This window comes from Mobula birostris, chromosome 22 (assembly GCF_030028105.1).
Source record: "Mobula birostris isolate sMobBir1 chromosome 22, sMobBir1.hap1, whole genome shotgun sequence".
In the NCBI taxonomy this organism is placed as follows: Eukaryota; Metazoa; Chordata; class Chondrichthyes; order Myliobatiformes; family Myliobatidae; genus Mobula; species Mobula birostris.
Genome location: NC_092391.1, coordinates 1167294 through 1184201, shown reverse-complemented (window position 1 = coordinate 1184201; position 16908 = coordinate 1167294). Strand labels below are relative to the sequence as shown.

At 43.4% G+C, this 16908-nt stretch overlaps 1 protein-coding gene across 7 annotated transcripts in view; it reads left to right on the top strand.

Annotated features, from left to right (window-relative positions):
* Nucleotides 1–16908, top strand: part of akna (AT-hook transcription factor) — a 141920-nt gene that overhangs the window by 18194 nt on the left and 106818 nt on the right. For all 7 annotated transcript variants that reach the window (XM_072240001.1, XM_072239999.1, XM_072239996.1 and 4 more), the window contains one exon: nucleotides 6489–6563. In XM_072240001.1, coding sequence (XP_072096102.1) covers nucleotides 6489–6563 — 75 coding nt within the window. The remainder of the gene's footprint in view (nucleotides 1–6488; nucleotides 6564–16908) is intronic.

Sequence of the window (16908 nt, the reverse complement as noted above, 5' to 3'; positions counted from 1 at the left end):
ATGACAAGGTGAGGGGTTTTAAACAGCAAAGGCTTGTACAATTGGTCAAAGTCAGGAATTTTGGAGATTCTGCACAGCTAAGCAAATAAAAGTTAGCATTCCGATAGCATCTGTCACGGAGTCTGGGGTGTCAAAATGTTAAAAGACAATGATCTGCATTGGAAGTGTAGTCCCTGGTGAAGGCACCCTGCAAACAGACATTAGGTCTCTTTCAAAGACATTGGTTGAAGGATAAGCCTGCTTCTGCCATAGTACTGTACCCCGACAATATAGTGTCCCCAAGTACTGTACCCCGACAGTAGTGTGTTCCTCACTCTACTGCTCTACCTTCATCAATGTGTTTAGTCACATCCTTAAAAAATTCAATCAAGCACATGAGGCACGACCTACCTTTCCCAAAGCCATGCTGACTATTCCTAATCATATTATGCCTCTCCAAATGTTCATAAATCCTGCCTCTCAGGATCTTCTCCATCAGCTTACCTACCACTGAAGTAAGACTCAGTGGTCTATAATTTCCTGGGCTATCTCTACTCCCTTCCTTGAATGAGGGAACAACTTCCGCAATCTTCCAATCCTCTGGAACCTCTCCCATCCCCGATGATGCAAAGATCATCACCAGAGGCTCAACAATCTCCTCCCTCACCTCCCACAGTAGCCTGGGGTACATCTCGTCCGGTCCCGGTGACTTATCCAACTTGATGCTTTCCAAAAGCTCCAGCACATCCTCTTTCTTAATATCTACATGCTCAAGTTTTTCAGTCTGCTGTAAGTCATCCCTACAATCGCCAAGATCCTTTTCTGTAGTGAATACTGAAGCAAAGTATTCATTAAGTACCTCTATCTCCACTGGTTCCATACATACTTTTCCACTGTCATACTTGATTGGTCCTATTCTCTGACGTCTTAACCTCTTGCTCGTCACATACTTGTAGAATGCCTCAGGATTTTCCTTAATCCTGTCCGCCAAGGCCTTCTCATGGCCCCTTCTGGCTCTCCTAATTTCATTCTTAAATTCCTTCCTACTAGCCTTATATTCTTCTGGATCTCTATCATTACCTTGCTTTTTGAACCTTTGCTAAGCTCTTCTTTTCTTCTTGACTAGATTTACAACAGCCTTTGTACACCATGGTTCCTGTACCCTACCATCCTTTCCCTGTCTCATTGGTATGTACCTATGCAGAACTCCAGACAAATATTCCCTGAACATTTGCCTCATTTCTTCCGTACATTTCCCTGAGAACATCCGTTTCCAATTTATGCTTCCAAGTTCCTGCCTGATAGCCTCACATTTTCCCTTACTCCAATTTAACGCTTTCCTAACTTGTCTGTTCCTATCCCTCTCCAATGCTATGGTAAAGGAGATAGAGTTGTGATCACTATCTCCAAAATGCTCTCCCACTGAGAGATCTGACACCTGACCAGGTTCATTTCCCAATACCAGATCAAGTACAGTCTCTCCTTTTGTAGGCTTATCTATATATTGTGTCAAGAAACCTTCCTGAACACACCTCATAAACTACCCCATCTAAACCCCTTGTTTGAGGGAGGTGCCAATTGATATTTGGGAAATTAAAATCTCCCACCACACTACTACTACTACTACTACTACGTTGACTCAGGCCACAACAACCCTGTTATTATTACACCTTTCCAGAATCTGTCTCCCTATCTGTTCCTCAATGTCCTTGTTACTATTGGGTGGTCTATAAAAAACACCCAGTAAAGTTATTGACCCCTTCCTGTTCCTAACTTCCACCCACAGAGACTCCGTAGACAATCCCTCCATGACTTCCTCTTTTTCTGCAGCTGTGACACTATCTCTGATCAGCAGTGCCACGCCCCCACCTCTTTTGCCTCCCTCCCTGTCCTTTCTGAAACATCTAAAGCCCAGCAGTCGAAATCGCCATTCCTGCCCCTGAGCCATCCAAGTCTCTGTAATGGCCCCAACATCATAGCTCCAAGTACTGATCCATGCACTAAGCTCATCCGCTTTGTTCATAATACTCCTTGTATTAAAATAGACACATCTCAAACCATTGATCTGAGTGTGTCCCTTCTCTATCACTTGCCTATCCTCCCTTTCGCACTGTCTCCAAGCTCTCTCTATTTGTGACCCAACTGTTAGTAGGGAAGTGGTGTTAGGTAAATTGAAGGGATTGAAGGCAGATAAATCCCCAGGGCCAGATGGTCTGCATCCTAGAGTGCTTAAGGAAGTAGCCCAAGAAATAGTGGATGCATTAGTGATAATTTTTCAAAACTTGTTAGATTCTGGACTAGTTCCTGAGGATTGGAGGGTGGCTAATGTAACTCCACTTTTTAAAAAAGGAGGGAGAGAGAAACCGGGGAATTATAGACCGGTTAGCCTAACATCGGTGGTGGGGAAACTGCTGGAGTCAGTTATCAAGGATGTGATAACAGCACATTTGGAAAGCGGTGAAATGATCGGACAAAGTCAGCATGGATTTGTGAAAGGAAAATCATGTCTGACGAATCTCATAGAATTTTTTGAGGATGTAACTAGTAGAGTGGATAGGGGAGAACCAGTGGATGTGGTATATTTGGATTTTCAAAAGGCTTTTGACAAGGTCCCACACAGGAGATTAGTGTGCAAACTTAAAGCACACAGTATTGGGGGTAAGGTATTGGTGTGGGTGGAGAATTGGTTAGCAGACAGGAAGCAAAGAGTGGGAATAAACGGGACCTTTTCAGAATGGCAGGCAGTGACTAGTGGGGTACCGCAAGGCTCAGTGCTGGGACCCCAGTTGTTTACAATATATATTAATGACTTGGATGAGGGAATTAAATGCAGCATCTCCAAGTTTGCGGATGACACGAAGCTGGGCGGCAGTGTTAGCTGTGAGGAGGATGCTAAGAGGATGCAGGGTGACTTGGATAGGTTGGGTGAGTGGGCAAATTCATGGCAGATGCAATTTAATGTGGATAAATGTGAGGTTATCCACTTTGGTGGCAAAAACAGGAAAACAGATTATTATCTGAATGGTGGCCGATTAGGAAAAGGGGAGGTGCAACGAGACCTGGGTGTCATTATCCACCAGTCATTGAAAGTGGGCATGCAGGTACAGCAGGCGGTGAAAAAGGCGAATGGTATGACAGCATTTATAGCGAGAGGATTCGAGTACAGGAGCAGGGAGGTACTACTGCAGTAGTACAAGGCCTTGGTGAGACCACACCTGGAGTATTGTGTGCAGTTTTGGTCCCCTAATCTGAGGAAAGACATCCTTGCCATAGAGGGAGTACAAAGAAGGTTCACCAGATTGATTCCTGGGATGGCAGGACTTTCATATGAAGAAAGACTGGATGAACTGGGCTTGTACTCGTTGGAATTTAGAAGATTGAGGGGGGATCTGATTGAAACGTATAAGATCCTAAAGGGATTGGACAGGCTAGATGCAGGAAGATTGTTCCCGATGTTGGGGAAGTCCAGAACGAGGGGCCACAGTTTGAGGATAGAGGGGAAGCCTTTTAGGACCGAGATTGGGAAAAACTTCTTCACACAGAGAGTGGTGAATCTGTGGAATTCACTGCCACAGGAAACAGTTGAGGCCAGTTCATTGGCTATATTTAAGAGGGAGTTAGATACCGCCCTTGTGGCTACGGGGATCAGGGGGTATGGAGGGAAGGCTGGGGCGGTGTTCTGAGTTGGATGATCAGCCATGATCATAATAAATGGCGGTGCAGACTTGAAGGGCCAAATGGCCTACTCCTGCACCTATTTTCTATGTTTCTATGTTTCTATGTTAACTGCCTCTTCCTCTGTCTCTTCAGATTGGTTCCCACCCCCCAACAATTCTAGTTTAAACTCTCCCCAATAGCCTTAGCAAACCTCCCCGCCAGGATATTGGTCCCCCTCGGATTCAAGTGCAACCTGTCCTTTTTGTACAGGTCACACCTGCCCCAGAAGAGGACCCAATGATCCAGAAATCTGAATCCCTGCTCCCTGCTCCAATCCCTCAGCCACGCATTTATCCTCCACCTCATTCTATTTCTATACTCACTGTCACGTGACACAGGCAGTAATCCCGAGATTACTACCTTTGAGGTCCTGCTTCTCAACTTCCTTCCTGACTCCTTGTGGTCTGTTTTCAGGACCTCCTCCCTTTTCCTACCCTATGTCGTTGGTACCAATATGTACCACGACCTCTTGACCTCTGGCTGTTCACCTTCCCACTTCAGGATATCGGGGATGTGATCAGAAACATCCTGGACCCTGGCACCTGGGAGGCAAACTACCATTCGTGTTTCTTTCCTGCTTCCACAGAATCGCCTGTCTGACCCCATAACTATAGAGTCCCCTATTACTGCTGCCATTCTCTTCCTTTCTCTACCCTTCTGAGCCACTGGGCCAGACTCTGTGCTAGAGGCACGGCCACTGTTGCTTCCCCCCAGGTAGGCCATCCCCCCAACAGTACTCAAACAGGAGTACTTATTGTCAAGGGGGACAACCATAGGGGTACTCTGTAGTATCTGACTCCTGCCCTTCCCTCTCCTGACTGTTACCCACTTGTCTGTCTCGCGAGGCCCCAGTGTGACCACCTGCCTGTAGCTCCTCTCTATCACCTCCAAACTTGGGAGTCCTCATGCAGGACTCCCTAATGGTTAACTTTCAGACTAAATCAGTGGTGAGGAAGGCACATGCAATGTTAGCATTTATTTTGAATGGACTGAAATATAAAGCAAAGCGATAGCGCTGAGGCCTTTTTAAGGCCTTGGTCAGACTGTACTTGGAGAAGTGTGAGCAGATTTGGGCCCCATATCTAAGAAAGAATGTTCTGACTTTGGAGAGGGTCCAGACAAACTTCATGAGAATGATCCCAGAAATGAAAGGGTTAATGTATGAGGAATGTTTGATGGTTCTGGGCCTGTACTTGCGGGAAGTTAGAAGAATGACGGGGGATCTCGAATATTGAAAGGCCTTGATAGAGTGGATGTGGAGAGGATGTTTCCTATAGTGGGGGAGTCTAGGACCAGAGAGCACAGCCTCAGAATACAGGGGTGTCCATTTAGAACAGATGTGAGGAATTTCTTTAGCCAGAGGGTGGTGAATCTGTGGAATTCATGGCCATAGTCAGCTATAGACACCAGGTATTGGGTATATTTAAAGTGGAGATTGATAGGTTCTTGATTTGTCAGGATGTCAAAGGATACGGGGAGAAGACTGGAGAATGGGGTTGAGAGGGATAATTACTCAGCCATGATGGAATGTCAGAGCGAACTTGATGCACCAAATGCTCCTATGTTTTATGGTTTTAGGGCAGCATTTCCTCCACACTTCCCTTTCAACAGCACCCTCTGTTCAACAGCTGTGCATATCCACTGGTGTACTCAGCTATGCCCGAAACTATCTCTTTGATTTGGCCATTAATCCAGTTGCCAATTTCAAATACAATTGGAAGCAAATGTCTGTCTAGAAAAGCTGATTTGCAATGTCAGAGATTCTTTATTCAACTGGAAAAAGTGATACTTTGTTGCATTAATAAAGTTATTGAATGGAAAACTGTTTACCAGGAACAAGTTGGGGTTAGTCATTGGGACTACAGTATGGAAAGCTCTGATTACTCTGGACAACAAAGATTTTGCTTCCTGAATACTTTCGGAAAATCACCATGAAATTTCCCTATCACATACCTTTTTTTTAAAAAATCGACTACATTTGTTATTTCAATTCATAATTCAAGACGGAAAAACTGATGCCAAGATTATGGAAGACATTTTTGTTGGTCCACAAATCAAACAAATCACCAGCGACAGGCACTTTGAAGAACTTCTATTGGGACCAGAGAAAATCACATGGAAGACATTCACGGATGGGGTTGGAAATTTTCTTAGCAACTGCAGTGCACCAAACTATATGCAGCTGGTTGACAATATGCTTCAAGCATACAAAATAAGGAAGTGCAGCATGTCACGAAAGATTCATTTTTTTCATTCCTATTTAGAATTCTTCCCTGCAAATCTTGACACTGTCAGTGACTCACTTGGTGAAAGGTTTCACCGGGTCTTTGCGGTCATGGAGAAGCAGTATCAGGGCAACTGGAATCCATTCACAATCCTGGCTGATTATTGTTGGACACTGAAAATCATCACCAAAATATTTTTAGCTTAGTTGAACTATTGCAAAGCATCAGCAGCGTTTTCCAATTAAATGCATTATAATCAATAAACATTAATTTCTTGTTTCTCCAAATTCTCTATAATTTCAATAGTCTGAAATTATATTTGTGCTCAGTTTCAAGTGATCTATCATAAACAAAAAAAATTCTTAGGAAGAAACACATGGAAAAAATTGCTGTTCAGTGTTATTATTGGTGACGTGTTTCTTATCCTAGTGACAAATTTGGGAAAATTCCCTTCCTTTTTCTCACCCCTGCCAGAAGGCACAGAGGGTTAATGGGGGATTGACCCACAGTGAGGGTTTAGGGTCAGTCACTTGTCGCTGCAATCATTGCAGTGTTTTATTTTAACAGGAGGATTATCGGCGCTTGCTCACCAAGTACGCTGAAGCAGAGAACACCATCGACCGGCTGCGGATCGGGGCCAAGGTAGGGAATGCTGAGATGAGTGTGTGGGATGGGTATCATCACTGAGAAGTACCAAGGTAGAGAGTGCTGAGATGAGAGTTTCAGCTAATTTGGCATGGGGGTGGGGGTGTGCGAACATAAATGAAGAGACTCAGAATAGGAAGGATGGTAAAAAAGTAAAGATGGCATGCATAGAAACATGGAAAACCTACAGCACAATACAGGCCCTTCGGCCCACAAAGCTGTGCCGAACATGTCCTTACCTTAGAACTACCTAGGCTTACCCATAGCCCTCTATCTTTCTAAGCTCCATGTACCCATCCAGGAATCTTTTAAAAGACTCTGTCGCATCCACCTCGACCACTGCCGCCGGCAGCCCATTCCATGCACTCACCACTCTCTGCGTAAAAAACTTACCCCTGACATCTCCTCCGTACCTACTTCTGAGCACCTTACAACTATGGCCTCTTGTGCCAACCATTTCAGCCCTGGGGAAAAATAGCCTCTGTGCCTTCCATTATTTGCCTCTCATTATCTTGTACACAGTCAGACTGTCAAGAAGGGCAGCCAAATGACAGGACAAAATTGCAACCAGCAGGGTGAGTATCAGTGCATTAGGGATGCAGAATCAAAAAGGGTAGCAAATACAATACTCAAAAGTGTTATATCTCAATGCGCCGAGTATAAGAAATAAGGTGGATAACTTGTTGCACTTTGACATATTGTTGGGTGTGATGGGGACCTAATGGAGACCGAGAACTGGAGGAGCAAATTTGTAAGGAGATGGCAGATATTTGTAGCAAGCACAAGGTTGTGATTGTGGGAGATTTTAATTTTCCACACATAGACTGGGAAGCCCATTCTGTAAAAGGGCTGGATGGTTTGGAGTTTGTCAAATGTGTGCAAGATAGTTTCTTGCAGCAATACATAGAGGTACCAACTAGAGAAGGGGCAGTGTTGGATCTCCTGTTAGGGAATGAGATAGGTCAGGTACCGGAGGTATGTGTTGGGGAGCACTTCGACTCCAGTGATCACAATGCCATTAGTTTCAATATAATTATGGAGAAGGATAGGACTGGACCCAGGGTTGAGATTTTTGATTGGAGAAAGGCTAACTTTGAGGAGATGCGAAAGGATTTAGAAGGAGTGGATTGGGACAATTTGTCTTATGGGAAGGTTGTAATAGAGAAATGGAGGTCATTTAAAGGTGAAATTTTGACGGTACAGGATCTTTATGTTCCTGTTAGGTTGAAAGGAAAGGTTAAAAGTTTGAGAGAGCCATGGCTTTCAAGGGATATTGGAAACTTGGTTCGGAAAAAGAGAGGGATCTACAATAAATATAGGCAGCTTGGAGTTCTTTTCTTTTCAAATCTTTTTATTGTATATATAGGAAAAATAACATGAGTACATCGAAGTAACAACACTTACAACGCCTCAAAAAAAACCATCATCTTAAAGATTGAAAACAAAATTTTGTGATAACAAAAAAAAACTACTAAGCAGAAAAGTGAGAAAAAAAAAGAGAACCCATTAGGTGTACAACCCCGGAGCCATGCATCATACAAAAAGCTTCTAAAAATAAACATCAAACTGCCAGCAAGAAAAGAAAATATACTAAAAGAATTTACAATTAGATCGTGGAAAAATTATATCAATTAACTCAAATGATAATAACGAGCAAATGAGCCCCATCTTTTCTCAAAATCAAATAAAGGTTCAAAGGTTCGACTTCTAATTTTCTCCAAACTAAGATATAGCATCACTTGAGAGAACCATTGTGACAAAGTGGGAGCTGATGTATCCTTCCACTTCAACAAAATGGCCCTCCTAGCTATCAATGTAACAAATGCAATAACATGTTGGTCAGACACAGAAATACCATGAATAGTTTGAGGAACTATTCCAAAAAGCACAGTTAATTTATTAGGTTGTAAATTAATTTTAAGTGCTTTAGAAATTGTTGAGAAAACCGACTTCCAGAACTGTTCCAGTATAGAACAAGACCAAAACATATGTGTCAGTGTAGCTATCTCAGTTTTACATCTATCACAATAACTATCAACATTAGGAAAGATTTTAGAAAGTCTGTCCTTTGTCAAATGATAATGATGTACAATTTTAAATTGAATCAATGAATGGCTAGCACAAATTGAAGAAGAGTTAACCAACTTCAATATCCGCATCCAATTTTCCATCACACCTTGGAGTTAATGAGGTGCTAGAGGAATATAAAGAATGTAAAAAGAATCTTAAGAAAGAAATTAGAAAAGCTAAAAGAAGATACGAGGCTGCTTTGGCAAGTAAGGTGAAAATAAATCCAAAGGGTTTCTACAGTTATATTAATAGCAAAAAGGATAGTGAGGGATAAAATTGGTCCCTTAGAGAATCAGAGTGGATGGCTATGTGCAGAGCCAAAGAGATGGGGGAGATTTTGAACAATTTCTTTTCTTCAGTATTCACTAAGGAGAAGGATATTGAATTGTGTAAGGTAAAGGAAACAAGAAGGGTAGTTACGGAAAGTATGACGATTAAAGAAGAGGAAGTACTGGCGCTCTTAAGGAATATAAAAGTGGATAAGTCTCCGGGTCCGGACAAGATATTCCCTAGGACCTTGAGGAAAGTTAGTGTGGAAATAGCAGGGGCTCTGACGAAATATTTCAAAAGACATGAGAAACGGGGATGGTGCCAGAGGATTGGCGTATTGCTCATGTGGTTCCATTGTTTACAAAGGGTTCTAAGAGTAAACCTGGCAATTATTGGCCTGTGAGTTTGACATCAGTGGTGGGTAAATTGATGGAAAGTATTCTTAGAGATGGTATATATAATTATCTGGATAGACAGGGTCTGATTAGGAACAGTCAACATGGATTTGTGCGTGGAAGGTCATGTTTGACAAATGTTATGTACCCCGTAACTGGGTTGCCAAACCAGCAGAAACGAATCACTCAGTTGGAGTCTGGATTACTAGAACTAAGAAAGTTTTATTAAAGAAACAAGCAACACAGTACTCTAATCAAAAGGATAATAAATGCAACAGTTCAGCAATGATAAACACACATGTACACAGAATTAAGATAACAGGATCAATCAAGCTCTATCGTTGTCTAGGGGTAAATGACCAGTTTCAAAGTGATGCAAAGTTCAGTTCAATTTAGTTCAGTTCAGTTCGTAGTAATCGCTGCCGTGGGAGATGGACAGTGGGGGGAAGGAGAGAGAGAGCAAAACGAATGAATATTCAAACGGCTTCCGCACACAGACCTTCGCAGTCAGCTGTCGGGCGAGCCCTTTGTGATGTCATCTGAGGTCACCAACCGTGACCCCCTCCGTTTCCAGATACGATCGTTTCTCTGCGGTGAACCTGGCACCCAGGCAAGGGTGGACACACACCAGATTCCCGCCGATCGTGCCTTTCCACCCTGTGCGTCTATGGCTTGATCCCGCGACCAGCCGTCCAAAACTTCCCACTGACTTGTGGGAGACGCACCGCTTCCAGACCCTCGTTACCTCGGGGTGTTGTGTGTGTCTTGCCTTAGCGAACTTGTCCCTTTTTATCCCCTTGCTGGGGTATCGCCTGTCCATCACTTCAAACAGTTCAGGGTTCAAAGGGGGAGCCGATCTTGACAGCTCTCCTTCCGTTACTCTCTCCTGTCCCTTCATTAACATCTCCAAATGCTGCTCCATTGTTTTCCTTATCTCTCTTTCTCCTGAAGACAGGTGGCAGACCAACTGCTGATCCCACTGGTGCCAGCCCAGGCCAGCTAACATCTTAATTTATGTGTATTCTCGTCACACAAATATTATTGAATTTTTTGATGAGTTCACTAGGAAAGTTGACAAGGGTAAAGTAGTGGATGTTGTCTGTATGGACTTCAGTAAGGCCTTTGACAAGGTTTCACACGGGAGGTTAGTTAGGAAGTTTCAATTGTTAGGCATTAATATCAAAGTAGTAAAATGGATTCAGCAGTGGCTGGATGGGAGACGCCAGAGAGTAGTGGTGGATAACTATGTGTCAGATTGGAGGACGGTGTGTAGCGGTGTGCCTCAGGGATCTGTACTGGATCCAATGTTGTTTGTCATATATATTAATGATCTGGATGATGGGGTGGTAAACTGGATTAGTAAGTATTCAGATGATACTAAGATAGGTGGTGTTGTGGATAATGAAGTAGGTTTTCAAAGCTTGCAGAGAGACTTAGGCCAGTTAGAAGAGTGGGCTGAAAGATGGCAGATGGAGTATAATGCTGAAAAATGTGAGGTACTACATTTTGGTAGGACTAATCAAAATAGGACATACATGGTAAATGGTAGGGCATTGAAGAATGCAGTAGAACAGAGGGATCTAGGAATAATGGTGCATAGTTCCCTGAAGGTGGAATCTCATGTGGATAGGGTGGTGAAGGAAGCTTTTGGTATGCTGGCCTTTATTAATCACAGCATTGAGTATAGGAGTTGGGATGTAATGTTGAAGTTGTATAAGGAAGGCATTGGTGAGGCCAAATTTGGAGTATTGTGTACAGTTCTTGTCACCAAATTATAGGAAAGATGTCAATACAATTGAGAGAGTACAGAGGAGATTTACTAAAATGTTGCCTGGTTTTCATCTCTTAAGTTACAGAGAAAGGTTGAACAAGTTAGGTTTTTATTATTTGGGTTGAGGGGGGACTTGATAGAGGTACTTAAAATTATGAGGGGGATAGATAGAGTTGACATGGATAGGCTTTTTCCATTGAGAGTGGGGGAGATTCAAACAAGAGGACATGAGTTGAGAGTTAAAGGGCAAAAGTTTAGGGGTAACACGAGGGGGAACTTCTCTACTCAGAGAATGGTAGCTGTGTGGAACGATCTTCCAGCAGAAGTGGTTGAGGCAGGTTCGATGTTGTCATTTAAAGTTAAATTGGATAGATATATGGACAGGAAAGGAATGGAGGGTTATGGGCTGAGTGCAGGTCGGTGGGACTAGGTGAGAGTAAGAGTTTGGCACGGACTAGAAGGGCCGAGATGGCCTGTTTCCATGCTGTAATTGTTATATGGTTGTATGTTGTGGCCATCACTGAATCGTGGCTGAAGGATGGTTGTAGTTGGGAGCTGAATGTCCAAGGTTACACATTGCATTGGAGGGGTAGGAAGGTAGGCAGAGGGTTTGGCATGGCTCTGCTGGTAAAGAATGGTATCAAATCATTAGAAAGATGTGACATAGGATCGGAAGATGTTGAGTCCATGCTGGTTGAGTTAAGAAACTGCAAGGGCAAAAAGACCCTGATGGCAGTTATATACAGGCCTCCCAACAGGAACTGGGATGTGGACCACAGATTATAATGGGAAATAGTGAAGGCATATCAAAAGGTCAGTGTCATGATAGTCACGAGAGATTTCAACATGCAGGTCAATTGGGAAGATCAGGTTGGTAATGGACCTCAGGAGAGTGAGTTTGTTGAATGCCTACAAGATGACTTTTTAGAACAGTTCAGCTATACTGGATTGGGTGTTATGTAATGAATCAGACGTGATTATGGCACTTAAGGTTAAAAAAAATCCTTAGAAGGCAGTGATCACGATATGATTGAGTTCAACTTGAAATTTAATAGGGAGAAAGTAAGTCTGACATAGAGTAAAGGAAATTACAGTGGTATGAGGGAGGAGTTGGCCAAAGTAAATTGGAAGGAGTTTCTGGCAGAGGTGGCAGCAGAACAGCTATGGTGTGAATTTCTGGGAAAAATGAGGAAGGTACAGAATAAAGAAATACTCAAATAGCAAAATAGTACAACCATGGCTGACAAAGGAAGTCAAAGCTAATATAAAAGTAAAAGACAGGGTAAACAACAATGCAAAAATTAGTGGGAACATAAGAATTCAGAAGCTTTTGAAAACCTACATACAGCAACTAAAAGAATCATTAGGAGGGAAAAAGATGAAATATGAAAGCAAGCTAGCAAACAATATCAAGGTGGATAGTAAAAGCTTTTTCAAGTATGTGAAATATAAAAAAGAGATGAGAGTGGATATAGGACCACTAGAAAATGAGGCTGGAGAAATAATAACAGGGGCCAAGGAGATGGCAGGTGAACCAAATGAGTATTTTGCTTCACTGTGGAGGACACTGGCAGTGTGCCAGATATTGAAGGATATGAGGGACAACAAGCGAGTGCAGTTACTATTTCAAGGGTCCAGATGAACTGCATGCTAGGATTCTGAAATAGATAGCAGTAGAGATTATGGAGGCATTAGTAATGATTTTTCAAAAGTCGTTGGATTCTGGCATGGTGCCATTGGACTGAAAAATTGCACTTCCCTCTTTAGGAAAGGAGAAAGGCAGCAGAAAGGAAATTATAGACCAGATAGCCTGACCTCAGTGGTTGGGAAGATATTGGAGTCAATTGTTAAGGACAAGGTGATGGAGTACTTGGTGACACAGGACAAGATAGGACAAAGTCAGCATGGTTTCTTTCATGGAAAATCTTGCCCGATGAACCTGTTGAAATTCTTTGAGGAGATTACAAGTAGGATAGATGAAGGGGATGCAGTGGATTTGGTAAATTTGAACTTGCAGAAGACCTTTGACACGGTGCCACGCATGAGGCTGCCTACCAAGTGAAGAGCCCATGGTATTGCAGGAAAAATGCTTGCCTGGTTATAGCATTGGCTGTTTGGTAGTGTGAATAAAAGGATCCTTTTCTGGTTCGCTACTAGTGATTAGTGGTATTCCACAGGTGTCAAAGTTAAGACCCTCTTCTTTTTATATTCTATATCATTGATTTAGATGATGGAATAGATGGCTGTGTGGCCAAGTTTGCAGACGATACAAAGATTGGTGGAGGGGCAGGTAGTGTTGAGGAACCAGGTAGGATGCAGAAGGACTGAGAGAGATTGGGAGAATGCTCAAGAAAGTGGCAAATGAAATACAATGTTGGAAAATTCATGGTCATGCACTTCGTTGGTAGAAGAAATAAATGTGGTGACTATTTTCTAAACGGGGAGAAAATCCAAAAATTTGAAATGCAAAGGACAAAGCTTGAAAAAGCGACACAACGGACTTTTAACATCGTAAACCAGTGAGTTATTTGTTATGTCTCCCCTCTCGCTGTGAAACGGAGACATCTCTTTCTCCCTTATTATGGAGAGAGGGAGCCTGTGGTACGTCGGATACCAGATGAACAAGTAGTCTTTGGGGTACTGCAAACCTGTGTCTTTACCATTGCTTTGGTCATGCTTGAGTGCTTGGTGGTGGGTGCCAATGCTTTTTTTTCTGCTTGTGGGGGAGGGGGGCATCGTTGCTTGCTGCCACTTATGCGCGGGAGGGAGGGAGCTGGGGGGGCTTTGAGGTTCTAACATTTAACTGTCATTCATTCTTTGGGGCACTCCTCTGTTTTCATGGATGTTTGCGAAGGAAAAGCATTTCAGGATGTATATTGTATACATTTCTCTGACATTAAATGTTTTTGGAAACCTTTGACTTGGGAGTCCTTGTGCAGAACACCTAAAGGTTAACTTGCAGGTAGAGTCAGTGGTGAGGAAGGTAAATGCAATGTTAGAATTCATTTCAAGAGGTCTGGAATACAAGAGCAAGGATGTGATACTGAGGCTTTATAAGGCACTGGTGAGGCCTCACCTTGAGTATTGTGAACAGTTCTGGGCTCCTCATGTGAGAAAAGATGTGCTGGCATTGGAGAGGGTCCAGAAGAGATTCACAAGGATGATTCTGGGAATGAAAGGGTTATCATACAAGGAACATTTCATAGCTCTGGGTCTGTACTCACTGGAATTTAGAAGGATGAGGGGGTGATCTCTGAAACCTTTGGAATATTGAAAGGTCTAGACAGTAGATGTGGAAAGGATGTTTCCCTTGGTAAGGGAGTCTAAGAAAGAGGGCACAACCTCTTGGTTATCTTTATTCCCTGGAAAGTAGAAGAATGAGGGGAGATTTGATAGAGGTATATAAAATTATGATGGGTATAGATAGAGTGAATGCAAGCAGGCTTTTTCCACTGAGGCAAGGGGAGAAAAAAACCAGAGGACATGGGTTAAGGGTGAGGGGGGAAAAGTTTAAAGGGAACATTAGGGGGGGCTTCTTCACACAGAGAGTGGTGGGAGTGTGGAATGAGTTGCCAGACAAGGTGGTAAATGCAGGTTCTTTTTTAACATTTAAGAATAAATTGGACAGGTACATGGATGGGAGGTGTATGGAGGGATATGGTCCGTGTGCAGGTCAGTGGGACTAGGCAGAAAATGGTTTGGCACAGCCAAGAAGGGCCAAAAGGCCTGTTTCTGTGTGGTGGTTTTTCTGTGGTTTCTTCTATGGTTTTTCTAACCTCAGGATAGAGTAGCGTACATTGAAAACAGAGATGTGGAGAAACTACCTTTGCCAGAGGGTGGTGAATTTGTGGGATTTATTACCACAGATAACTGTGGAAGTCAGGTTGTTGGGCGTATTTAAGGCAGAACTTGACAGGTTCATGATTGGACGTGGCATCAAAGGTTACAGGGAGAAGGCTGGGGAGTAAGGCTGAGGACGGAAAAGAAAAGGATCAGCCATGGTTAAATGGTGGAACAGAGTTGATGGGTCAAATGGCCTAACTATATTCCGATAAGATCATAAGTCAAAGGAGCAGAATTAGGCCATTCAACCCATTGAGTGCTGCACCATTCCATGATGGCTGATCCCTGATCCCACTCAACCCCACACACATACCTTCTTGATGCCCTGATCAACCAGGAAAGAAACAACTTATGCCTTAAATATACCCACAGATTTGGCCAGCACCACAGTTTGTGGCAAAGCATTCCACAGATTTACTACTCCCTTGCTAAAAAAATCTTCCTTTCCTCTGTTCTGAAGGGCCAACCCTCAATTTTGAGGCTGTGCCCTCTAGTTCTGGATACCACCAACATAGGAAAAATCCTCTCCACATCCACCCTATCTAGTCTTTTCAATATTCAGTAGGTTTCAGTGAGATCCCCTGCATTCTTCTAAATTCCAGTGAGTACAGGCCCAAAGCTGTCAAACACTCCTCATATATTAACCCCTTCCTTTCTAGAAACTTCCAGGATGTCTCATGGTCTGAAGGAAAGTGTGGGATGGGTATTGTCAATGAGGAGTGCCAGGATAGGGAATGCTGAGGTGAGTGTGTGGGATGGATATTGTCACTGAGGTGCCAGGATAGGGAATGCTGAGGTGAGTGTGTGAGGTGGATATTGTCACTGAGGTGCCAGGGTAGGGAGTGCTGAGATGAGTGTGTGGGATGGATATTGTCACTGAGGTGCCAGGGTAGGGAATGCTGAGGTGAGTGTGTGAGGTGGATATTGTCACTGAGGTGCCAGGGTAGGGAGTGCTGAGATGAGTGTGTGGGATGGATATTGTCACTGAGGTGCCAGGGTAGGGAATGCTGAGGTGAGTGTGTGAGGTGGATATTGTCACTGAGGTACCAGGGTAGGGAATGCTGAGGTGAGTGTGTGAGGTGGATATTGTCACTGAGGTGCCAGGGTAGGGAATGCTGAGGTGAGTGTGTGAGGTGGATATTGTCACTGAGGTGCCAGGGTAGGGAATGCTGAGGTGAGTGTGTGAAGTGGATATTGTCACTGAGGTGCCAGGGTAGGGAGTGCTGAGGTGAGTGTGTGAGGTGGATATTGTCACTGAGGTGTCAGGGTAGGGAGTGCTGAGGTGAGTGTGTGGGATAGATATTGTCACTGAGGTGCCAGGGTAGGGAGTGCTGAGATGAGTGTTTGGGATGGATATTGTCACTGAGGTGCCAGGGTAGGGAATGCTGAGGTGAGTGTGTGGGATGGATATTGTCACTGAGGTGTAACAGTGGCTTGAAAACAAACAAACAGGATATCTAATCATTATACAGCCATAATACATCAGTCATACAGCATTAGATCATACAAGCATTCAATCCCAAATGAGCACCCAAAATGTAACCCTCTCACCATAGGCTCGTAATGCTGTAGATATTTCTATAAATACAAACTAACAGCAACATAACTCTACAATGCATTGGAATAATGCTGAAAAGGCTGTTACCAGCAAATAAGCAGGTCTAGGATGGATATGATTCACGTAAACACACAAAAAAACAAAAGCTTGAATGATTCTTTTACAAGAAAATCAGACAATTTGGGATGTACACATCCCAAAGAGGAAGAAGTACTCTAAAGGCAAGATGCCATAAACATCAAAAGCCTAGAAGAAAAGTTAAGCCAACATAAAAGCCAGAAAGAGTGCATATACTAGGCATCCGTTAGTCTCGTGAGACCATGGATTTGTGCCTTGGAAGGTTTCCAGGGCGCAGGCCTGGGCAAGGTTGTATGGAAGACCGGCAGTTACCCATGCTGCAAGTCTCCCCTCTCCACGCCACCGATGTTGTCCAAG